The sequence below is a fragment of the Abramis brama genome (genome assembly GCF_963993115.1).
Source record: "Abramis brama genome assembly, chromosome: 25".
Taxonomy (NCBI): domain Eukaryota; kingdom Metazoa; phylum Chordata; class Actinopteri; order Cypriniformes; family Leuciscidae; genus Abramis; species Abramis brama.
Genome location: NC_139987.1, coordinates 23272777 through 23300198, shown reverse-complemented (window position 1 = coordinate 23300198; position 27422 = coordinate 23272777). Strand labels below are relative to the sequence as shown.

The window sequence follows — 27422 nt, the reverse complement described above, 5'->3', positions numbered from 1 at the left end:
CGATTTTCACCAAAATCGAATCGTATCATCTCCAGACTGTGCCGACAAAAAGTTATGGATTTCGTGTCGATTGATGAAACCGTTTTTGTATAGCACAGCAGCAAAGTTGAGGCATGATGCCAAAATGACTATTCAGGCTTTATATCTGCAATGCCTCGACATATTGACACAAAACTTTGTATGTGTCACTGTCTCCTTACTCTGACCACACCACATCAATTTCGTAACAGCGCCACCTTTTGGTCAAAAGTGACAATCCATTAAATCATATTTTGAATCACTTTTTACATGATTTTTCAGCCATTTCGCCTAAAATCCTCTTTAAATGTCTTTAATTGCTCATTGTTGCAGTTGGTCTGACACTTTCAGACATGTTGGCATGTCTTGTCGTCTTATTCTGCTTGGCCCCGGTAATTGCTGCTTGCAGCTATATTTATTATTATTATTATTCTTCCGCCATGGGAGTCTATGGCAGCCCATAGAACCGATTGCGGGAAAGTTGTTTTGGTTTGACATTCTGATAGAGGACCGTCTCAACATTAAATACACCAATTTTTGTGTTTCTAAGTCATTCCCTCTAGCGCCACCACCTGTCCAAAGTTTCACTTTTATTTTGCTAATAACTTTTGAACCATAAGGCCAATCAGCGAAATTCTTTTTTCCTCTGATTCCTGAGCTCATGGCGATTCGATTGCATCCTATGACGTCATTTGCCGTCATAAAAATATGGCCGCCATCTTGAATTTTCAAAAAAAGCTACTTTTTCGAACTCGTCCTAGACGGTTTGTCCGATTTGCACGAAAATTGAACCAGATCATCTTCAGGTAGTGCTGACAAAAAGTTATGGAATTCAAATGGATTCGTCAAACCGTTTTCGACAAACGCACAAATACATTTTACGTAGCGCTAGCAAAAACAGTCGTAAGGCTGTATCTCCGCAACGGTTTATCGTATTCAGACCAAACTTGGTACTTGTACTCACAAGCATGACCTGAGGCTACATGCTGTGTTTCGGCGCAGCGCCACCTACTGGTCCGGAGATATGAAAAATGGCTATTTTTGCTTATAACTTCTGAACAGTTTGTCCAAAAATCATACAATTGGTCTCGTTAGATTCAGGGCAACATGCTGAGTCGACTGATATCCAATTTGACCATATCGGTCATTTTGGCTGTCGGCCATTTTGAATTTTGTGCTAAAATTCTGTATTTTATGAACGCATGAACGGATTGTTACGAAACGTGGTATGGGTCATCAGCACAATGCCCTGAATGAGCCTGAGAAGTTTCGAAACAGCGCCACCTAGTGGTGAATTTTTTTTTTCAAATGCTTATAACTTTGGGTGTGGTCGACTTATTTTCACGAAACTCATCTTTTTAGACTCCTGAATCGTTGCCGAGTCCTACGATACCAAACATGCTAGGTTTCGCCTTACGGTTTGTGTAGCGTTGTGATTTAGCGCTTAAAAAACATTTGGCTATATCTTTGAAACCGCTAGTCCAATCGAGACGAAACCACCGTCAGAAGTTTGAAAACATAGGTCGATAGCTATACACAAATGCCCAAATGCGAAAATATTGATGTTTAGGGGTACTAATTTCCAATCAAAGTCATGTGTCAGTCATTTTTTTCGTGTTTTTTCATATAAATGTCTATAACTCCGAAGCGAATTGAGATATTTTCACCAAAATTGACACACATATGTATGGGCTCACTCTGAGGACACGTAAAAAAAATTGTGGGACTGAGCCTCTTGGTGGCGCTATAATTGAACAAAATATGAAATTCCCATTGACTTCAATACAGTTTTGTGAAATAAAATGCTATACTAAACAAATGCATTGGTGTAATATTACGAAACTCAGATTGTGTCATCAGCACCATCCCCTGAAGGCAACCAAAATATTTCAAGACAGCGCCACCTAGTGGTCAAAAGTTATAACAAAATTTCCAAAAAGGCTAATAACTTTTGAATAAATCTGGCTATTGAAATGCCACGGGTCTTAATAGATTCCTTGGGTCAAGCCGAGAACATAGATACCAAGTTTTCCTTATTTGGCCAAACTTCCTGTCCGCCATCTTGATTTTCATTCAAAACCTACTTTTTCAAACTCCGCCTAGACCGTTTGTCCGATTTTCACCAAAATCGAATCGTATCATCTCCAGACTGTGCCGACAAAAAGTTATGGATTTCGTGTCGATTGATGAAACCGTTTTCGTATAGCACAGCAGAAAAGTTGAGGCATGATGCCAAAATGACTATTCAGGCTTTATATCTGCAATGCCTCGACATATTGACACAAAACTTTGTATGTGTCACTGTCTCCTTACTCTGACCACACCACATCAATTTCGTAACAGCGCCACCTTTTGGTCAAAAGTGACAATCCATTAAATCATATTTTGAATCACTTTTTACATGATTTTTCAGCCATTTCGCCTAAAATCCTCTTTAAATGTCTTTAATTGCTCATTGTTGCAGTTGGTCTGACACTTTCAGACATGTTGGCATGTCTTGTCGTCTTATTCTGCTTGGCCCCGGTAATGGCTGCTTGCAGCTATATTTATTATTATTATTCTTCCGCCATGGGAGTCTATGGCAGCCCATAGAACCGATTGCGGGAAAGTTGTTTTGGTTTGACATTCTGATAGAGGACCGTCTCAACATTAAATACACCAATTTTGGTGTTTCTAAGTCATTCCCTCTAGCGCCACCACCTGTCCAAAGTTTCACTTTTATTTTGCTAATAACTTTTGAACCGTAAGGCCAATCAGCGAAATTCTTTTTTCCTCTGATTCCTGAGCTCATGGCGATTCGATTGCACCCTATGACGTCATTTGCCGTCATAAAAATATGGCCGCCATCTTGAATTTTCAAAAAAAGCTACTTTTTCGAACTCGTCCTAGACGGTTTGTCCGATTTGCACGAAAATTGAACCAGATCATCTTCAGGTAGTGCTGACAAAAAGTTATGGAATTCAAATGGATTCGTCAAACCGTTTTCAATAAACGCACAAATACATTTTACGTAGCGCTAGCAAAAACAGTCGTAAGGCCGTATCTCCGCAACGGTTTATCGTATTCAGACCAAACTTGGTACTTGTACTCACAAGCATGACCTGAGGCTACATGCTGTGTTTCGGCGCAGCGCCACCTACTGGTCCGGAGATATGAAAAATGGCTATTTTTGCTTATAACTTCTGAACAGTTTGTCCAAAAATCATACAATTGGTCTCGTTAGATTCAGGGCAACATGCCGAGTCGACTGATATCCAATTTGACCATATCGGTCATTTTGGCTGTCGGCCATTTTGAATTTTGTGCTAAAATTCTGTATTTTATGAACGCATGAACGGATTGTTACGAAATGTGGTATGGGTCATCAGCACAATGCCCTGAATGAGCCTGAGAAGTTTCGAAACAGCGCCACCTAGTGGTGAATTTTTTTTTTCAAATGCTTATAACTTTGGGTGTGGTCGACTTATTTTCACGAAACTCATCTTTTTAGACTCCTGAATCGTTGCCGAGTCCTACGATACCAAACATGCTAGGTTTCGCCTTACGGTTTGTGTAGCGTTGTGATTTAGCGCTTAAAAAACATTTGGCTATATCTTTGAAACCGCTAGTCCGATCGAGACGAAACCACCGTCAGAAGTTTGGAAACATAGGTCGATAGCTATACGCCAATGCCCAAATGCGAAAATATTGATGTTTAGGGGTACTAATTTCCAATCAAAGTCATGTGTCAGTCATTTTTTTCGTGTTTTTTCATATAAATGTCTATAACTCCGAAGCGAATTGAGATATTTTCACCAAAATTGACACACATATGTATGGGCTCACTCTGAGGACACGTAAAAAAAATTGTGGGACTGAGCCTCTTGGTGGCGCTATAATTGAACAAAATATGAAATTCCCATTGACTTCAATACAGTTTTGTGAAATAAAATGCTATACTAAACAAATGCATTGGTGTAATATTACGAAACTCAGATTGTGTCATCAGCACCATCCCCTGAAGGCAACCAAAATATTTCAAGACAGCGCCACCTAGTGGTCAAAAGTTATAACAAAATTTCCAAAAAGGCTAATAACTTTTGAATAAATCTGGCTATTGAAATGCCACGGGTCTTAATAGATTCCTTGGGTCAAGCCGAGAACATAGATACCAAGTTTTCCTTATTTGGCCAAACTTCCTGTCCGCCATCTTGATTTTCATTCAAAACCTACTTTTTCGAACTCCTCCTAGACCGTTTGTCCGATTTTCACCAAAATCGAATCGTATCATCTCCAGATTGTGCCGACAAAAAGTTATGGATTTCGTGTTGATTGATGAAACCGTTTTCGTATAGCACAGCAGCAAAGTTGAGGCATGATGCCAAAATGACTATTCAGGCTTTATATCTGCAATGCCTCGACATATTGACACAAAACTTTGTATGTGTCACTGTCTCCTTACTCTGACCACACCACATCAATTTCGTAATAGCGCCACCTTTTGGTCAAAAGTGACAATCCATTAAATCATATTTTGAATCACTTTTTACATGATTTTTCAGCCATTTCGCCTAAAATCCTCTTTAAATGTCTTTAATTGCTCATTGTTGCAGTTGGTCTGACACTTTCAGACATGTTGGCATGTCTTGTCGTCTTATTCTGCTTGGCCCCGGTAATTGCTGCTTGCAGCTATATTTATTAGGGGCCAAGCACCGAAGGTGCGGAGGCACCTATTGTATCTGTTCCGTTTCTTATTAGGGGTTCAAGCACGAAGTGCTGAACACCTATTGTAATTGTACTGATTTTTATTATTATTATTATTATTATTCTTCTCCGCTAAAACGCATCGTGCAGCCCAAACCGTAAGTGCTGGAGACTTGAAACTTTGTCAGATGGTAGTACAAAAATCGAGGAAAGGTTCAGAGAGTATGACCCCGATTGGCCCATAGGTGGCGCTATAGCGACCAAACGCGCGAAACTGGTCATAACTCCTAGACCGTATGTCCTAGACTCAAGTGTCTTATATCAATGGAATCCAGACCTCATGGCGAACAAAACGTATATCTCCGATTTCATTTCCGGTATGCAAATTTTTCCGCCATTTTGAATTTTGTCAAAAACCTACTTTTGCAAACTAGTCCTAGGTTTTTCGCCCGATCGGAACCAAACCAGTGCAGAAATGTTCTCTGGAGTCTGAAGATCAATAATTATCGAAAAAACGTCGATATTTCGATTCAAAGTCGCTAGGGGGCTCAAAATGAACGTTGTGGGAGGAGCCTATTTTACTAAAATGGCTATAACTCAAAAAGTAAATGAGATAGCTTCAACAAACTTGGTACACATATGTAGGAGTTCAATCTGGGGTCACAGTAAAAAAATCACAACGATTAAACACTAGGTGGCGCTATAACATGAAAGAAACATGAAAAGGGCTATAACCACCTGACTGTTAGTCTGATTGACTTGAAAATTGGTATGCAGTGTCTTGGTCCAAGGTGCCATGTATGTCTATGAGGACATTGGCGTATCTCAAAAAACATGGCCGCCATTGGCCAATGAAGTCGAGCACCTATTAGACAAGGTTAACGGAGGCCGATTGGAACGAAACTCGGTGGGCATGTTCGACTCATGGCCCTAGAGGTCTGTAAAATTTTTGAAAGAAATCGGCCACTAGTTGGCGCTAACGAGTTTTATGGCTCTGTAATCACGTGGTGTTACACTTATAGTCACATTATGCATATCATTTGATAGATCTACTCATGCTGAACAACTTTGCCTCAAGAACCATTGCTGTCAATCAAACCGTTCATTAAATATTCGTGAACATGTTAAAAACCTACTTTTGCGAACTAGTCCTAGGTTTTTCGCCCGATCGGAACCAGACCAGTCTAGGGCAATTCTCTGGACTCTCTAGATCAATAATTATCGAAAAAAAGAAGAAAATTTTGCTTTTGTTTGGCTATAACATGATCATTTAGAAAATGGGCGTGTCAAAATACACTCAAACGTTTATAAATCATAAATAAAAACTCAGAACTTTACAAAAATTGATGAGCACATGTGACATAACATGCTAAAGAAGCATGGGAATTTTTATGGAGATTGGACCATAGGTGGCGCTATAACTGTTAAAAAGCTTTAAAACAATATATATTCTATGGTAAATTGCCTGTATTGGCTGTAAATGGTGTTTTCCATTTATGATCTTATAATTTTCAAATCATAATATTCAAATCTAGTGCAGTACAATTCTCTGGACTCTCTAGATCAATAATTATCAGAAAAAGTATAACTTCTTCATTTGGATGGCTATAATAGGGTCACTTTAATATGTAGCCTTGACCAAGTGTCCCCAAAAGCCTATATCTTTTAAATATCTTTCAGATCTAGTCAGAACATGTTACTCTTAACAAGCATGAAAAATTTCAGACAGATCGGACAAAATTTGCCTCTATAACAGTTAAAAAGGTAAAAATGATATAACATGGCATATTAAGCCAATAAGTGGTATTGTACTGCCCCCTGCTGTCATTTCATCATACTACTCCCTAATATTGTTATATAATTCATATTTATACTTTATAAAATCATTATTTTAACATTTACAATCACATTTTGTCAAAATGCATCTATTGGAGTGTTACTATTGACAATTGTTTTACATTTAGAAAACGAAAGTAAAACCTTGTCCGCCATTTAGGCCACGCCCCCCCAGTACAAATTCACTCATAACTCGAAAACGGAAAGTGGCCGCGCGCTCAAATTTTGATGGTAAGGACCTCTCCGGGCTCTTGATCGAAACGTAGCGTCGCGGGCCTCGGGAGCGCGCCCCCCCCCACGGAAAGCTAGTCCGCGGGACCCCCGACTTTGAACGGCCGTAACTCCCGAACCAGATCACCCCGAACCTTGTGTGAGGGCTCATTGGAAAGGGCCCATCCTTGGCTAGCTTCGATTCAAATGTGGTGTAATTTGCCCTCGGCATTCCAGAGAAAACTGCTCCAAAAGACATGCCTTTGAATGGTCATAGCTCCCGGCCCCAATCGCCCAAAAACACTGTGATGGTCTCATTCAACAGGGCTCCTCAAGCACTATCTATGCTCTGAGGTTTAGAATTTTTCGCCATCTGGTTCCCGAGATATAAGTGAAAAAACTAATTCCCATTCATTCACTTCAATTGTAAGATGGAGGCTGTAATTCCACTGTTGTCAACTAGAGGGAGCAGCAGTATTAGACATAGTATTAATCTTTTTATCAGCTTTCAGCTTTGGCCAACAAGCAAATGCTTAAAGCTATTTATTATTATTATTACTGATAATACAGATCACAAAGAAATATGTGAAAATGGTTAGACCATTAAAAGATATTTTCACAATAACATCCCAAAAACATTGAAAACATATTTGTCTTTGTGTGTGTGTGTCTGTGTGTGTCTGTGTGTGTAAGCATGCTTAATGGAAAGAACATGGTAAAACTGCTTTGTTTTACTGGTGGATAAAAAAGTCTTTCAAATGAAAGTGAGTCAATTAGTGGTCTTCTACTGCCCTCTGCAGGACATTCTACTTATAAAAATATTTTTACCTGTGCTTTTGCATACATTTTTAGACTATATAAAATTGCTTGCATGAAAATCACCTATTATAACACAATCATGTTTTGTCAGTTTATCACTTCATTTGTACTGAGCTCTCAGTTTGAACAATTCTGCTTCTCAGTGATTAATTTGAAATCTGAAAATGGTGTTATACGGAGGAGATTTGCAATTATCATTTTGTTACCTATCTTTAATTTAAAATATCTACATCTACAACCAAATGTGTTTGCATGTGTGTGTTGAAGCATGGTTACTGTATTAAGTATTATTGTTTAAGTATTATTGTTTTCATTTACATTTTAACCACCAGAAGACCACTCATTGCTTCATTCTGCTTACTAAAATATTATTTTCCAGTTAGTTTCCATTTGAAATATTGTTTAAACTTTATAAAATCATTAAAATAACATTTCAAATCATATTTTGTCTGTTTATAAATCCCACAGACTCACATTGGCTGCAATACTAATGTTTTTGAAAGACACAGACCTGAGAGTCTAATCTTTGTGTATTGTGCATATAGTATTGATATTATTACTATTGCAAATCATGTTATTGTAACTCATATCTTAACAGAATATTATTTGTAATTTTAATTCTTTATTTCTTAATTGTTTTTTTCTGATTACTACAGATATTATCAACAAAGATATCAACTACACCTTCACTTTTAATATTGATAAGCTGCACACACAGCGCAATCACACACCCACTAATGCATTCAAATAAATGTAATCTTACTGTGCTACTTTATTTGTACATGATTAGAATGAACAGACATCTAAGAATATTTTTCTTCTTTTGTTAAAGCCATTTCAGACTACAAGTAAGCATTATATTACTAATCAACTATTTTAAAGGTGCCATACAATTGAAAACTGTATTTATCTTGGCATAGTTGAATGGTAAGAGTTCTGGACAAGGAACTGACATACCGTGAGCCTCAAACACCATTGTTTCCTCCTTCATGTGTAAATCTCCTGTTTGCAAAAGACCGCTGAAAAATGAGTGAATTACAGCATAACACCGACTGTGACGTTGGAGTCGGGATCATTCATATTTATACCCCCCCAATTTGCATATACCAGCCCATGTTCTAGGCCAGGCAGTGTTAACGTGGACCTGCACAGCCGAATCATCAGAAGTTCTGCAGGTATTGTGAAGAAGCAAGCAAGGACAATAGTGAAAATGTCAGATCATGGATATAAATGTTATGTTCGAGGCTGTGCTGCGGATTTCAGAACTTTTCATTCCCTTCCCACAAAAGAGAACTGCCAAAAGGCATGGTTGATTTTTACAACAGGATACCTTACCATTTTAATTCAAAGCTGTTAGTTTGCTCTGCCCATTTCACCACTGACAGTTTTTCTAACCTGGGACAATATCAAGCAGGTTTCGCTCATCGTTTGATACTGAAGAAGGGGGCAGTTCCAACTAATGTTATATTTCCATTACAACCCCTACCGCAAGCAGAAAGTAACGTTAGTGATTTTATCCACTACTTGACTGTTGAAGACATTTCTGTTTCAGAGATATCATAGAACAATTTAAAATATATCAATGCATTCTACGGCACCTTTAAAATAATTATTTAAAATGGAGATCAGGCCAAACATCACTAAAACATGAAAAGGGCTATAACCACCTGACCATTAGTTCGATTGACTTTAAAATTGGCATGCAATGTTTTGGTCCAAGGTGCCATGTATGTCTATGCCGCCATAGGCCAATAAAGTTTGTGCACCTCTTAGACAAGGTTAACGAAGGTCGATCGGAACGAAACTCGGTGGGCATGTTCGACTCATGGCCCTAGAGGTCTGTAAGAATTTTGAAAGAAATCGGCCACTAGTTGACGCTAACAGGTTTTACGGCTTTGTAATCACGTGATGCATGTCATTTGATAGATCTCCTCATACTGAACAACTTTGCCTCAAAAACTACTGCTGTCAATTAATTTGTTCATTAAATACTTGCGATTATGTTAAAAACCTACTTTTGCGAACTAGTCCTATGTTTTTCACCCGATCGGAAATATATCAGTGCAGTACAATTCTCTGGACTCTCTAGATCAATAATTATATAAAAAACTTAAACTTTACCCATTGGGTAGCCATAATAGGATCATTTAGAAAATGTGTATGGCAAAAAACACTCAAAAGCCTGTAAATCCTAAACGAAAACTCAGACAACTCACTAAACTGCCTTATGTGCTTAAAGACCCTAAATGCTTGAACCCCGCTAAATGCTGCTTGCAGCTTTAATTAGGGGCCAAGCACCGAAGGTGCGGAGGCACCTATTGTATCTGTTCCCGTTCTTATTATTATTCTTCTTCTTCTTCTTCCGCTCTTGGAGTCTATGGCAGCCCATAGAACCGATTGCGGGAAAGTTGTTTTGGTTTGACATTCTGATAGAGGACAGTCCCAACATTAAATACACCAATTTTGGTGTTTCTAAGTCATTCCCTCTAGCGCCACCACCTGTCCAAAGTTTCACTTTTACTTTGCTAATAACTTTTGAACCGTAAGGCCAATCAACAAAATTATTTTTTCCTCTGATTCCTGAGCTCATGGCGATTCGATTGCACCCTATGACGTCATTTTCCGTCATAAAAATATGGCCGCCATCTTGAATTTTCAAAAAAAGCTACTTTTTCGAACTCGTCCTAGACGGTTTGTCCGATTTGCACGAAAATTGAACCAGATCATCTTCAGGTAGTGCTGACAAAAAGTTATGGAATTCAAATGGATTCGTCAAACCGTTTTCGATAAACGCACAAATACATTTTACGTAGCGCTAGCAAAAACAGTCGTAAGGCCGTATCTCCGCAACGGTTTATCGTATTCAGACCAAACTTGGTACTTGTACTCACAAGCATGACCTGAGGCTACATGCTGTGTTTCGGCGCAGCGCCACCTACTGGTCCGGAGATATGAAAAATGGCTATTTTTGCTTATAACTTCTGAACAGTTTGTCCAAAAATCATAAAATTGGTCTCGTTAGATTCAGGGCAACATGCCGAGTCGACTGATATCCAATTTGACCATATCGGTCATTTTGGCTGTCGGCCATTTTGAATTTTGTGCTAAAATTCTGTATTTTATGAACGCATGAACGGATTGTTACGAAACGTGGTATGGGTCATCAGCACAATGCCCTGAATGAGCCTGAGAAGTTTCGAAACAGCGCCACCTAGTGGTGAATTTTTTTTTTCAAATGCTTATAACTTTGGGTGTGGTCGACTTATTTTCACGAAACTCATCTTTTTAGACTCCTGAATCGTTGCCGAGTCCTACGATACCAAACATGCTAGGTTTCGCCTTACGGTTTGTGTAGCGTTGTGATTTAGCGCTTAAAAAACATTTGGCTATATCTTTGAAACCGCTAGTCCGATCGAGACGAAACCACCGTCAGAAGTTTGGAAACATAGGTCGATAGCTATACGCCAATGCCCAAATGCGAAAATATTGATGTTTAGGGGTACTAATTTCCAATCAAAGTCATGTGTCAGTCATTTTTTTCGTGTTTTTTCATATAAATGTCTATAACTCCGAAGCGAATTGAGATATTTTCACCAAAATTGACACACATATGAATGGGCTCACTCTGAGGACACGTAAAAAAAATTGTGGGACTGAGCCTCTTGGTGGCGCTATAATTGAACAAAATATGAAATTCCCATTGACTTCAATACAGTTTTGTGAAATAAAATGCTATACTAAACAAATGCATTGGTGTAATATTACGAAACTCAGATTGTGTCATCAGCACCATCCCCTGAAGGCAACCAAAATATTTCAAGACAGCGCCACCTAGTGGTCAAAAGTTATAACAAAATTTCCAAAAAGGCTAATAACTTTTGAATAAATCTGGCTATTGAAATTCCACGGTTCTTAATAGATTCCTTGGGTCAAGCCGAGAACATAGATACCAAGTTTTCCTTATTTGGCCAAACTTCCTGTCCGCCATCTTGATTTTCATTCAAAACCTACTTTTTCGAACTCCTCCTAGACCGTTTGTCCGATTTTCACCAAAATCGAATCGTATCATCTCCAGACTGTGCCGACAAAAAGTTATGGATTTCGTGTCGATTGATGAAACCGTTTTCGTATAGCACAGCAGCAAAGTTGAGGCATGATGCCAAAATGACTATTCAGGCTTTATATCTGCAATGCCTCGACATATTGACACAAAACTTTGTATGTGTCACTGTCTCCTTACTCTGACCACACCACATCAATTTCGTAACAGCGCCACCTTTTGGTCAAAAGTGACAATCCATTAAATCATATTTTGAATCACTTTTTACATGATTTTTCAGCCATTTCGCCTAAAATCCTCTTTAAATGTCTTTAATTGCTCATTGTTGCAGTTGGTCTGACACTTTCAGACATGTCGGCATGTCTTGTCGTCTTATTCTGCTTGGCCCCGGTAATTGCTGCTTGCAGCTATATTTATTATTATTATTCTTCCGCCATGGGAGTCTATGGCAGCCCATAGAACCGATTGCGGGAAAGTTGTTTTGGTTTGACATTCTGATAGAGGACCGTCTCAACATTAAATACACCAATTTTGGTGTTTCTAAGTCATTCCCTCTAGCGCCACCACCTGTCCAAAGTTTCACTTTTATTTTGCTAATAACTTTTGAACCGTAAGGCCAATCAGCGAAATTCTTTTTTCCTCTGATTCCTGAGCTCATGGCGATTCGATTGCACCCTATGACGTCATTTGCCGTCATAAAAATATGGCCGCCATCTTGAATTTTCAAAAAAAGCTACTTTTTCGAACTCGTCCTAGACGGTTTGTCCGATTTGCACGAAAATTGAACCAGATCATCTTCAGGTAGTGCTGACAAAAAGTTATGGAATTCAAATGGATTCGTCAAACGGTTTTCAATAAACGCACAAATACATTTTACGTAGCGCTAGCAAAAACAGTCGTAAGGCCGTATCTCCGCAACGGTTTATCGTATTCAGACCAAACTTGGTACTTGTACTCACAAGCATGACCTGAGGCTACATGCTGTGTTTCGGCGCAGCGCCACCTACTGGTCCGGAGATATGAAAAATGGCTATTTTTGCTTATAACTTCTGAACAGTTTGTCCAAAAATCATACAATTGGTCTCGTTAGATTCAGGGCAACATGCCGAGTCGACTGATATCCAATTTGACCATATCGGTCATTTTGGCTGTCGGCCATTTTGAATTTTGTGCTAAAATTCTGTATTTTATGAACGCATGAACGGATTGTTACGAAATGTGGTATGGGTCATCAGCACAATGCCCTGAATGAGCCTGAGAAGTTTCGAAACAGCGCCACCTAGTGGTGAATTTTTTTTTCCAAATGCTTATAACTTTGGGTGTGGTCGACTTATTTTCACGAAACTCATCTTTTTAGACTCCTGAATCGTTGCCGAGTCCTACGATACCAAACATGCTAGGTTTTGCCTTACGGTTTGTGTAGCGTTGTGATTTAGCGCTTAAAAAACATTTGGCTATATCTTTGAAACCGCTAGTCCGATCGAGACGAAACCACCGTCAGAAGTTTGGAAACATAGGTCGATAGCTATACGCCAATGCCCAAATGCGAAAATATTGATGTTTAGGGGTACTAATTTCCAATCAAAGTCATGTGTCAGTCATTTTTTTCGTGTTTTTTCATATAAATGTCTATAACTCCGAAGCGAATTGAGATATTTTCACCAAAATTGACACACATATGTATGGGCTCACTCTGAGGACACGTAAAAAAAATTGTGGGACTGAGCCTCTTGGTGGCGCTATAATTGAACAAAATATGAAATTCCCATTGACTTCAATACAGTTTTGTGAAATAAAATGCTATACTAAACAAATGCATTGGTGTAATATTACGAAACTCAGATTGTGTCATCAGCACCATCCCCTGAAGGCAACCAAAATATTTCAAGACAGCGCCACCTAGTGGTCAAAAGTTATAACAAAATTTCCAAAAAGGCTAATAACTTTTGAATAAATCTGGCTATTGAAATGCCACGGGTCTTAATAGATTCCTTGGGTCAAGCCGAGAACATAGATACCAAGTTTTCCTTATTTGGCCAAACTTCCTGTCCGCCATCTTGATTTTCATTCAAAACCTACTTTTTCTAACTCCTCCTAGACCGTTTGTCCGATTTTCACCAAAATCGAATCGTATCATCTCCAGACTGTGCCGACAAAAAGTTATGGATTTCGTGTCGATTGATGAAACCGTTTTTGTATAGCACAGCAGCAAAGTTGAGGCATGATGCCAAAATGACTATTCAGGCTTTATATCTGCAATGCCTCGACATATTGACACTAAACTTTGTATGTGTCACTGTCTCCTTACTCTGACCACACCACATCAATTTCGTAACAGCGCCACCTTTTGGTCAAAAGTGACAATCCATTAAATCATATTTTGAATCACTTTTTACATGATTTTTCAGCCATTTCGCCTAAAATCCTCTTTAAATGTCTTTAATTGCTCATTGTTGCAGTTGGTCTGACACTTTCAGACATGTTGGCATGTCTTGTCGTCTTATTCTGCTTGGCCCCGGTAATTGCTGCTTGCAGCTATATTTATTATTATTATTATTATTATTATTATTATTCTTCCGCTCTGGGAGTCTATGGCAGCCCATAGAACCGATTGCGGGAAAGTTGTTTTGGTTTGACATTCTGATAGAGGACAGTCCCAACATTAAATACACCAATTTTGGTGTTTCTAAGTCATTCCCTCTAGCGCCACCACCTGTCCAAAGTTTCACTTTTACTTTGCTAATAACTTTTGAACCGTAAGGCCAATCAACAAAATTATTTTTTCCTCTGATTCCTGAGCTCATGGCGATTCGATTGCACCCTATGACGTCATTTTCCGTCATAAAAATATGGTCGCCATCTTGAATTTTCAAAAAAAGCTACTTTTTCGAACTCGTCCTAGACGGTTTGTCCGATTTGCACGAAAATTGAACCAGATCATCTTCAGGTAGTGCTGACAAAAAGTTATGGAATTCAAATTGATTCGTCAAACCGTTTTCGATAAACGCACGAATACATTTTACGTAGCGCTAGCAAAAACAGTCGTAAGGCCGTATCTCCGCAACGGTTTATCGTATTCAGACCAAACTTGGTACTTGTACTCACAAGCATGACCTGAGGCTACATGCTGTGTTTCAGCGCAGCGCCACCTACTGGTCCGGAGATATGAAAAATGGCTATTTTTTCTTATAACTTCTGAACAGTTTGTCCAAAAATCATAAAATTGGTCTCGTTAGATTCAGGGCAACATGCCGAGTCGACTGATATCCAATTTGACCATATCGGTCATTTTGGCTGTCGGCCATTTTGAATTTTGTGCTAAAATGCTGTATTTTAACAACGCATGAACGGATTGTTACGAAACTTGGTATGGGTCATCAACACGATGTCCTGAAGGAGTGTGAGAAGTTTCGTAACAGCGCCACCTAGTGGTGAATTTTTTTTTTCAAAAGCTTATAACTTTGGGTGTGATCGACTTATTTTCACGAAACTCATCTCATTGGACTCCTGAATCGTTGCCGAGTCCAACGATACCAAACATGTTAGGTTTCGCCTAACGGTTTGTGTAGCGTTGTGATTTAGCGCTTAAAAAACATTTGGCTATATCTTCGAAACCGCTTGTCCGATCGAGACGAAACCACCGTCAGAAGTTTGGAAACATAGGTCGATAGCTATATACCAATGCCCAAATGCGAAAATATTGATGTTTAGGGGTAGTAATATTCAATCAAAGTCATGTGTCAGTCATTTTTTTCGTGTTTTTTCATATAAATGTCTATAACTCCGAAGCAAATTGAGATTTTTGCACCAAAATCGACACATATATGTATGGGCTCACTCTGAGGACACATAAAAAAAATGGTGGGACTGAGCCTCTTGGTGGCGCTATAATAGAACAAAACATGAAATTCCCATTGACTTCAATACAGTTTTGTGAAATAAAATGCTATACTAAACAAATGCATTGGTGTAATATTACGAAACTCAGAATGTGTCATCAGCACCATCCCCTGAAGGCAACCAAAATATTTAGAGACAGTGCCACCTAGTGGTCAAAAGTTATAACAAAATTTCCAAAAAGGCTAATAACTTTTGAATAAATCTGGCTATTGAAATGCCACGGGTCTTAATAGATTCCTTGGGTCAAGCCGAGAACATAGATACCAAGTTTTCCTTATTTGGCCAAACTTCCTGTCCGCCATCTTGATTTTCATTCAAAACCTACTTTTTCGAACTCCTCCTAGACCGTTTGTCCGATTTTCACCAAAATCGAATCGTATCATCTCCAGACTGTGCCGACAAAAAGTTATGGATTTCGTGTCGATTTATGAAACCGTTTTCGTATAGCACAGCAGAAAAGTTGAGGCATGGTGCCAAAATGACTATTCAGGCTTTATATCTGCAATGCCTCGACATATTGACACAAAACTTTGTATGTGTCACTGTCTCCTTACTCTGACCACACCACATCAATTTCGTAACAGCGCCACCTTTTGGTCAAAAGTGACAATCCATTAAATCATATTTTGAATCACTTTTTACATGATTTTTCAGCCATTTCGCCTAAAATCCTCTTTAAATGTCTTTAATTGCTCATTGTTGCAGTTGGTCTGACACTTTCAGACATGTTGGCATGTCTTGTCGTCTTATTCTGCTTGGCCCCGGTAATTGCTGCTTGCAGCTATATTTATTAGGGGCCAAGCACCGAAGGTGCGGAGGCACCTATTGTATCTGTTCCGTTTCTTATTATTATTATTATTATTATTATTATTATTCTTCCGCCATGGGAGTCTATGGCAGCCCATAGAACCGATTGCGGGAAAGTTGTTTTGGTTTGACATTCTGATAGAGGACCGTCTCAACATTAAATACACCAATTTTGGTGTTTCTAAGTCATTCCCTCTAGCGCCACCACCTGTCCAAAGTTTCACTTTTACTTTGCTAATAACTTTTGAACCGTAAGGCCAATCAGCGAAATTCTTTTTTCCTCTGATTCCTGAGCTCATGCCGATTCGATTGCACCCTATGACGTCATTTTCCGTCATAAAAATATGGCCGCCATTTTGAATTTTCTGAAAAATATACTGTTTCGAACTCGTCCTAGACGGTTTGTCCGATTTGCACGAAAATTGAACCAGATCATCTTCAGGCAGTGCTGACCAAAAGTTATGGAATTCAAATTGATTCGTCAAACCGTTTTCGATAAACGCACGAATACATTTTACGTAGCGCTAGCAAAAACAGTCGTAAGGCTGTATCTCCGCAACGGTTTATCGTATTCAGACCAAACTTGGTACATGTACTCACAAGCATGACCTGAGGCTACATGCTGTGTTTCGGCGCAGCGCCACCTACTGGTCCGGAGATATGAAAAATGGCTATTTTTGCTTATAACTTCTGAACAGTTTGTCCAAAAATCATACAATTGGTCTCGTTAGATTCAGGGCAACATGCCGAGTCGACTGATATCCAATTTGACCATATCGGTCATTTTGGCTGTCGGCCATTTTGAATTTTGTGCTAAAATTCTGTATTTTATGAACGCATGAACGGATTGTTACGAAACGTGGTATGGGTCATCAGCACAATGCCCTGAATGAGCCTGAGAAGTTTCGAAACAGCGCCACCTAGTGGTGAATTTTTTTTTTCAAATGCTTATAACTTTGGGTGTGGTCGACATATTTTCACGAAACTCATCTTTTTAGACTCCTGAATCGTTGCCGAGTCCTACGATACCAAACATGCTAGGTTTTGCCTTACGGTTTGTGTAACGTTGTGATTTAGCGCTTAAAAAACATTTGGCTATATCTTTGAAACCGCTAGTCCGATCGAGACGAAACCACCGTCAGAAGTTTGGAAACATAGGTCGATAGCTATACGCCAATGCCCAAATGCGAAAATATTGATGTTTAGGGGTACTAATTTCCAATCAAAGTCATGTGTCAGTCATTTTTTTCGTGTTTTTTCATATAAATGTCTATAACTCCGAAGCGAATTGAGATATTTTCACCAAAATTGACACACATATGTATGGGCTCACTCTGAGGACACGTAAAAAAAATTGTGGGACTGAGCCTCTTGGTGGCGCTATAATTGAACAAAATATGAAATTCCCATTGACTTCAATACAGTTTTGTGAAATAAAATGCTATACTAAACAAATGCATTGGTGTAATATTACGAAACTCAGATTGTGTCATCAGCACCATCCCCTGAAGGCAACCAAAATATTTCAAGACAGCGCCACCTAGTGGTCAAAAGTTATAACAAAATTTCCAAAAAGGCTAATAACTTTTGAATAAATCTGGCTATTGAAATGCCACGGGTCTTAATAGATTCCTTGGGTCAAGCCGAGAACATAGATACCAAGTTTTCCTTATTTGGCCAAACTTCCTGTCCGTCATCTTGATTTTCATTCAAAACCTACTTTTTCGAACTCCTCCTAGACCGTTTGTCCGATTTTCACCAAAATCGAATCGTATCATCTCCAGACTGTGCCGACAAAAAGTTATGGATTTCGTGTCGATTGATGAAACCGTTTTCGTATAGCACAGCAGCAAAGTTGAGGCATGATGCCAAAATGACTATTCAGGCTTTATATCTGCAATGCCTCGACATATTGACACAAAACTTTGTATGTGTCACTGTCTCCTTACTCTGACCACACCACATCAATTTCGTAACAGCGCCACCTTTTGGTCAAAAGTGACAATCCATTAAATCATATTTTGAATCACTTTTTACCTGATTTTTCAGCCATTTCGCCTAAAATCCTCTTTAAATGTCTTTAATTGCTCATTGTTGCAGTTGGTCTGACACTTTCAGACATGTTGGCATGTCTTGTCGTCTTATTCTGCTTGGCCCCGGTAATTGCTGCTTGCAGCTATATTTATTATTATTATTCTTCCGCCATGGGAGTCTATGGCAGCCCATAGAACCGATTGCGGGAAAGTTGTTTTGGTTTGACATTCTGATAGAGGACCGTCTCAACATTAAATACACCAATTTTGGTGTTTCTAAGTCATTCCCTCTAGCGCCACCACCTGTCCAAAGTTTCACTTTTATTTTGCTAATAACTTTTGAACCGTAAGGCCAATCAGCGAAATTCTTTTTTCCTCTGATTCCTGAGCTCATGGCGATTCGATTGCACCCTATGACGTCATTTGCCGTCATAAAAATATGGCCGCCATCTTGAATTTTCAAAAAAAGCTACTTTTTCGAACTCGTCCTAGACGGTTTGTCCGATTTGCACGAAAATTGAACCAGATCATCTTCAGGTAGTGCTGACAAAAAGTTATGGAATTCAAATGGATTCGTCAAACCGTTTTCAATAAACGCACAAATACATTTTACGTAGCGCTAGCAAAAACAGTCGTAAGGCCGTATCTCCGCAACGGTTTATCGTATTCAGACCAAACTTGGTACTTGTACTCACAAGCATGACCTGAGGCTACATGCTGTGTTTCGGCGCAGCGCCACCTACTGGTCCGGAGATATGAAAAATGGCTATTTTTGCTTATAACTTCTGAACAGTTTGTCCAAAAATCATACAATTGGTCTCGTTAGATTCAGGGCAACATGCCGAGTCGACTGATATCCAATTTGACCATATCGGTCATTTTGGCTGTCGGCCATTTTGAATTTTGTGCTAAAATTCTGTATTTTATGAACGCATGAACGGATTGTTACGAAATGTGGTATGGGTCATCAGCACAATGCCCTGAATGAGCCTGAGAAGTTTCGAAACAGCGCCACCTAGTGGTGAATTTTTTTTTTCAAATGCTTATAACTTTGGGTGTGGTCGACTTATTTTCACGAAACTCATCTTTTTAGACTCCTGAATCGTTGCCGAGTCCTACGATACCAAACATGCTAGGTTTCGCCTTACGGTTTGTGTAGCGTTGTGATTTAGCGCTTAAAAAACATTTGGCTATATCTTTGAAACCGCTAGTCCGATCGAGACGAAACCACCGTCAGAAGTTTGGAAACATAGGTCGATAGCTATATGCCAATGCCCAAATGCGAAAATATTGATGTTTAGGGGTACTAATTTCCAATCAAAGTCATGTGTCAGTCATTTTTTTCGTGTTTTTTCATATAAATGTCTATAACTCCGAAGCGAATTGAGATATTTTCACCAAAATTGACACACATATGTATGGGCTCACTCTGAGGACACGTAAAAAAAATTGTGGGACTGAGCCTCTTGGTGGCGCTATAATTGAACAAAATATGAAATTCCCATTGACTTCAATACAGTTTTGTGAAATAAAATGCTATACTAAACAAATGCATTGGTGTAATATTACGAAACTCAGATTGTGTCATCAGCACCATCCCCTGAAGGCAACCAAAATATTTCAAGACAGCGCCACCTAGTGGTCAAAAGTTATAACAACATTTCCAAAAAGGCTAATAACTTTTGAATAAATCTGGCTATTGAAATGGCACGGGTCTTAATAGATTCCTTGGGTCAAGCCGAGAACATAGATACCAAGTTTTCCTTATTTGGCCAAACTTCCTGTCCGCCATCTTGATTTTCATTCAAAACCTACTTTTTCGAACTCCTCCTAGACCGTTTGTCCGATTTTCACCAAAATCGAATCGTATCATCTCCAGACTGTGCCGACAAAAAGTTATGGATTTCGTGTCGATTGATGAAACCGTTTTCGTATAGCACAGCAGCAAAGTTGAGGCATGATGCCAAAATGACTATTCAGGCTTTATATCTGCAATGCCTCGACATATTGACACAAAACTTTGTATGTGTCACTGTCTCCTTACTCTGACCACACCACATCAATTTCGTAACAGCGCCACCTTTTGGTCAAAAGTAACAATCCATTAAATCATATTTTGAATCACTTTTTACATGATTTTTCAGCCATTTCGCCTAAAATCCTCTTTAAATGTCTTTAATTGCTCATTGTTGCAGTTGGTCTGACACTTTCAGACATGTTGGCATGTCTTGTCGTCTTATTCTGCTTGGCCCCGGTAATTGCTGCTTGCAGCTATATTTATTATTATTATTATTATTCTTCCGCCATGGGAGTCTATGGCAGCCCATAGAACCGATTGCGGGAAAGTTGTTTTGGTTTGACATTCTGATAGAGGACCGTCTCAACATTAAATACACCAATTTTGGTGTTTCTAAGTCATTCCCTCTAGCGCCACCACCTGTCCAAAGTTTCACTTTTATTTTGCTAATAACTTTTGAACCGTAAGGCCAATCAGCGAAATTCTTTTTTCCTCTGATTCCTGAGCTCATGGCGATTCGATTGCACCCTATGACGTCATTTGCCGTCATAAAAATATGGCCGCCATCTTGAATTTTCAAAAAAAGCTACTTTTTCGAACTCGTCCTAGACGGTTTGTCCGATTTGCACGAAAATTGAACCAGATCATCTTCAGGTAGTGCTGACAAAAAGTTATGGAATTCAAATGGATTCGTCAAACCGTTTTCAATAAACGCACAAATACATTTTACGTAGCGCTAGCAAAAACAGTCGTAAGGCCGTATCTCCGCAACGGTTTATCGTATTCAGACCAAACTTGGTACTTGTACTCACAAGCATGACCTGAGGCTACATGCTGTGTTTCGGCGCAGCGCCACCTACTGGTCCGGAGATATGAAAAATGCCTATTTTTGCTTATAACTTCTGAACAGTTTGTCCAAAAATCATACAATTGGTCTCGTTAGATTCAGGGCAACATGCCGAGTCGACTGATATCCAATTTGACCATATCGGTCATTTTGGCTGTCGGCCATTTTGAATTTTGTGCTAAAATTCTGTATTTTATGAACGCATGAACGGATTGTTACGAAATGTGGTATGGGTCATCAGCACAATGCCCTGAATGAGCCTGAGAAGTTTCGAAACAGCGCCACCTAGTGGTGAATTTTTTTTTTCAAATGCTTATAACTTTGGGTGTGGTCGACTTATTTTCACGAAACTCATCTTTTTAGACTCCTGAATCGTTGCCGAGTCCTACGATACCAAACATGCTAGGTTTCGCCTTACGGTTTGTGTAGCGTTGTGATTTAGCGCTTAAAAAACATTTGGCTATATCTTTGAAACCGCTAGTCCGATCGAGACGAAACCACCGTCAGAAGTTTGGAAACATAGGTCGATAGCTATACGCCAATGCCCAAATGCGAAAATATTGATGTTTAGGGGTACTAATTTCCAATCAAAGTCATGTGTCAGTCATTTTTTTCGTGTTTTTTCATATAAATGTCTATAACTCCGAAGCGAATTGAGATATTTTCACCAAAATTGACACACATATGTATGGGCTCACTCTGAGGACGCGTAAAAAAAATTGTGGGACTGAGCCTCTTGGTGGCGCTATAATTGAACAAAATATGAAATTCCCATTGACTTCAATACAGTTTTGTGAAATAAAATGCTATACTAAACAAATGCATTGGTGTAATATTACGAAACTCAGATTGTGTCATCAGCACCATCCCCTGAAGGCAACCAAAATATTTCAAGACAGCGCCACCTAGTGGTCAAAAGTTATAACAAAATTTCCAAAAAGGCTAATAACTTTTGAATAAATCTGTCTATTGAAATGCCACTGGTCTTAATAGATTCCTTGGGTCAAGCCGAGAACATAGATACCAAGTTTTCCTTATTTGGCCGAACTTCCTGTCCGCCATCTTGATGTTCAGTCAAAACCTACTTTTTCGAACTCCTCCTAGACCGTTTGTCCGATTTTCACCAAAATCGAATCGTATCATCTCCAGACCGTGCCGACTAAAAGTTATGGATTTCGTGTCGATAGACGAAACCGTTTTCGTATAGCGCAGCAGCAAAGTTGAGGCATGATGCTAATAGCACTATTCAGGCTTTATCTCTGCAATGCCTTGACATATTGACACCAAACTTTGTATGTGTCATTGTCACTTCACTCTGACCACATCACATCAGTTTTGTAACTGCGCCACCTATTGGTCGAAAGTGATAATCCATAAAATCATATTTTTAATTATTGTTTCTATGATTTTTCAGGCATTTTGCATAAAATCCTCTTTAAAGTCTATAATTGCTCATTGTTGCAGTTGGTCTGACACTTTCAGACATGTTGGCATGTCTTGTCGTCTTATTCTGCTTGGCCCCGGTAATTGCTGCTTGCAGCTATATTTCAATGTGAAATTGCAGCTTTCATGCTTGATTTTCCTGATTTGTTGTCATGTTTTGCCTTGCATGCTTATGCCCCCTTGTGGTCAGTGAAGATTAATCGTGCCTTTTAAAAGTACTGCCTTTGCAACTATATGTCTACAATATAATTTTTAAAATCTGAAATGTATATTTTTAATTCTTTAGGGTCAGCTGACATGGACAGTATGCCTAAGGTAAGAGTTGTTTTCATATTTTAAATCAGACTGTCAATGTATTCAATATTTTATCAAATTAATTACATGATATGCTCATTAATTACATTATTACACGATTCTTGCTTAAATAATGTGTAAAATTGACAGCCCTAATTTTGATGCACAATTTGCATCGTCTGCGAAACGTGTTGAACTGTAAAATCAAACTTCTATCTATCTGTGCAGAACTCTCCTGGTAACCTAAGCATGAGCAACCAGCCTGGAACACCACGAGATGATGGAGAGATGGGTGGAAATTTCCTCAACCCTTTCCAGAATGAGAGCGTATGTCATTTCCTTGTCTGAAAGTACCTTGAACAAGAGCCACTGGGTCTCATTCAGTAAGCATATGCGTACACACAAATTTGTGTGTGAAATCTGCGAACAAACGTTTGAACAAATCGTGATTTATCAATACCTTTCGTATTTACAATGTATTGTAAATTTACGAACTTTAATTGTAAGAACTTCTGAAACCACTCGTAACCAAAATCACATACTCTTGGTATCCTTATAAACATGTTAAGATGAAATTTTAATCGTCTTACATATATTTCATCACATATTCATCACAATATTCAGCCATATTTGAGGTCAAGAATGGTCATGGATTACCTGCCCGACTTAATTACCACATGGACCAGCCGTGTTAATTATCTATCCGTCACGGACCACAGATATGTATATGTAGAAACCACATTCGAGAGCTCCATACACGTCGGCGCTCCCGCCATATTGGAACGGTCAAGTTGTCGTCACTCACAGGGAGAATCAATGATGCCACAACATTACGCAGCTTCTGGTTGTGAAACTGTCGAGATTGAAATCTAATTAATTACACAATGTGGCGATTAATTAATCGAATTAATCGCACATCAAATTTGGCTGAGAAATTACCCCCAAAAGATCATTTGAAGTCATTATTGTGTTAAATGAGAAAAGTGAGAAAGTTATTGCCCTTCATCATGTTCATCACCAATCAACTGTATGAAGTGTCAGATGATCTACGTAGGTCTGAGGCGGGCGGGTGCATTTGCGTTATTAATTTTAATGCGTTTATTCCCCATAACTAATTAAGTTAATGCATTAAATCGGCAGCCCTAGTTTTTATATGTATTAACTCAATATTACAGGTTTTTACTATGGTACTTTTTTGGTAACTTTTTAATGTTGTGTTAGTTTAGCAAAATCATCTGCTGAATATATAGATATAGATATTCATGTGTCAACTTGCTCTCGAATGTTCACGGACCGGCTTTGACCGTTCCATTATGATGGACGGCTTATGTATAGTGGCTAATGAGGCATCTATGTGTATATCTGTGTCACAGAATGCGTGACTTCGCCACTTCCAATTAAAATTTAATCAACCAAGCCGCTTCTCATCGACTAACGTTTTGGTCAGCTGTTAAAATATCATGCTAAAAGTGTATGGTATGACCCCTCAAAGTTCTCAAAAACACACTCAAACTCTTTTTTTTAACTCTTATGTCCTTGTAGTATTCTCCAAACATGACCATGAGTGTGTGAAGACCTCGTTTGGAAATCCAGGTGGATTCCACCACATGACACAGGACTTGTGCAAGCGCGCTGTAGCCAGCCCTCTTCTGCTCTCTGAAGAATATGGGTCCAAGCCTCTCCTTTCTCTCTCCTTCTTTCGTTTATTCTGTTTTCAAAGATCATTCTTTCACCTCCTCGGCCGCGTCACACCGAGGGACAACGCCGAACCACGATGGGGCGAGAATGACGAACCAACAACATGTCTATATTTACGTATATCTTTGTGTATATATGTGGGTGTACATTCAGAATTACATGTGCATGTGTGTATGAAAGGACGTATATTGATCCTTGTACGAGCTCGAAAGAAAGACTATGGACATGTGCTCTGTTTTTAACAAAAACAAATCATATTTTCTTTAAATATGATGTAAATGGACAGATCTACGTAAATGTATTTATCGCAGGAAACACTTGAGATGCAATGGGGGTCGAGTTCGTAAAAAGACAGATCAGGAAACCTTGTGCAGAATCGCAATGATACAAATCTATTTCCCAGCAAGCACGCACTGTAATTGATTCATAATTGTCTCTGTGTCATCGCCGGGAGAGTCTGATTCGTATTTTATTGAAACAGGTTGAGTTGTCGCTAATGGAAATGTGTATGTAATTCCAACTGACGTCTGTAATTTATCATTTCGTACTGCATTCGGCCTTCAGACATCTGTGCTCCTCAAATGCAGTCCAATCTTGATCAACACCCTGGAGTTTTGTCTGTATATACAGGAGATTTATTTTTCAGGACGATGCCTACGAAGAACAGCCATTCCATATGTACACTTAAAAAAAATCCATTGTGCACCATTTTGCCATGTTAATTTGGGGACGCGAAAGGGACGTCCTCCGGAACTGAACTGAGCAAACAACACGAGATCGTCGCAGTTACCGAAGCATATTTCTATCATGTTTTGAAAATACTCCTAATCATGTGACGTACACAGATACAACGTTTACTGCTCTTATATTACAACGTTTTCTTTGTGAAAATCTTTGCATGTGAATACGGGAAGCAAGGACGATTTTATGGAAAAAGGGAGACTGGTCCGTTCAGAGGAGGGGCACATGGATGGGAATTATAATTCCGTACATCTGTCATTCTAATAATCAACTTATTTATACAGCCGTTGTTGTGTCACCCGGAGAAACTGTGATTTGCTTTGCTTTTTTTTTTTTTTTTCAAGTGGAATTATTATTATTATTAATATTATTATTGCGAAATTTCTAAAAAAAAATATATATGTGAATTTTTTATAGCTTGGGGATCTGATTAATCTGTGTCTCTGTGAATTATTTAAAATAATACTGTATAATATCAGGTGTTTTCGTGTTTATTTGTAATAACATTTGCCCTTTTTTGCCCCAGATTTTTGCCTGATGACAAGAGAGACCCTATCATAAGTGTTTTTTCATTTGATGTTTAATTTTTGATTTTGTGAAGTGTTCATTTTCTACCTTGTGTTGACTTTTGTAAATACACAGAGAAGTTTTGTATATACTATACTGATATAAAGCTTCTCATTGCTGTTTAGCAGACTGTCAGATCATTTTGTTTGTTTGTTTTTTTGTGTGTGATTGTATGTGTTAAAGGTAGGGTAGGCAATTTCGGAGAGGCTAGCAATAGCAAGCTAGCTTTGAAAGCATGAGATCCCACATCTCCAAAGCCACGCCTCCTTCAAAACACAGCAGTGTCGGCAAAGCGTCACAAGAGACGCCGTTAAATTATCTCATGTCTTGTAGACCGGATTCTCAGACTCGGATTTATGTGTTTCTGTGTCAACACTTTCAAAGTCGAAATTAATCTGCAGCAGTCTGGTGGTAAAACTAGAGCTCTGTAAGTTGTTTACGTTGATTATTATTGTAATGTGCTTTGAGACATGAGGTAATTTAACGCCGTCTCTCGTGACGCTTTGCAGACAACAACTACATATTCAGAAAACACCTCCAAATTCAGAAAACACAAACGCCACACAACTACATATTCAGAAAACAACTTCGTCGATTTCACATCACGTACGCTGCAAATATTCACAGCAACATATCTGAATGTGCGCTTTTGAGCTTTTTATCAGAGCACATCGACAAGTCTGTCATAATAAAAGAGAAACACTTACCTCTTGTAGCCATAGACAACAAAAGCGCACATTCAGTTAGCGCGAAGACAACCGGATGGATGCGGGTCCGTCACTGATTATGGCCCCCCTGGAAACATTTCCGTTGTGTCTTTGCAGTTTGCAGTTCGTTTCCCTATTTGCTCGTGCTGTGAATATTTGCAGCGTACGTGATGTGAAAAGTTGTTTTCTGAATATGTAGTTGTTGTGGCGTTTGTATGTGTTTTCTGAATTTGGAGGTGTTTTCTGAATATGTAGTTGTTGTGGCATTTGTATGTGTTGTGACCCTTCTCGGCCACCGTAGGTGTGGCTTTGGAGACGCTCTGAAGGGAGGGTGAGATGCAATAATTGTTCTAAATCTATTAAAAAAAAGGGAAGTCCACACCACAGTTAAGGACAATATAATTTTTTTTTCCAGCTGATGAACGATAAAAACATTGACAGCCAACCCAGAATCCATCCTGCTTTAAAGAGCTCGAGCATTTGAAGTGGCGACATACTGTAACTACAGCACATGATTACAATAAACAGATATTTATATGAGGTGTGGAAGCAAATAGTTATCGATTCCAACGATATCGTTCCTTTGTGTTGTTATCTATGCGCTGGCAATGTGTTGTGTTGGGGTGTGGACCTCACTATTCCCATAGAATAAAAAAGATTTTTAAAACATAGTTCATATTTTTGTTAATTTACATTTATTCGATTACGATTATTAAACCTTTATAGTTATCGTGTTAACTGG

At 38.9% G+C, this 27422-nt stretch overlaps 1 protein-coding gene across 4 annotated transcripts in view; it reads left to right on the top strand.

Annotated features, from left to right (window-relative positions):
* ssbp2b (single stranded DNA binding protein 2b) overlaps nucleotides 1-26097 on the top strand; it is a 125233-nt gene extending 99136 nt beyond the window's left edge. For all 4 annotated transcript variants that reach the window (XM_084103887.1, XM_084103885.1, XM_084103888.1 and 1 more), the window contains 3 exons: nucleotides 22960-22988; nucleotides 23196-23294; nucleotides 24510-26097. In XM_084103887.1, coding sequence (XP_083960013.1) covers nucleotides 22960-22988; nucleotides 23196-23294; nucleotides 24510-24539 — 158 coding nt within the window. In that variant the 3' untranslated portion in view covers nucleotides 24540-26097. The remainder of the gene's footprint in view (nucleotides 1-22959; nucleotides 22989-23195; nucleotides 23295-24509) is intronic.
* Nucleotides 26098-27422: the final 1325 nt, after the last annotated feature.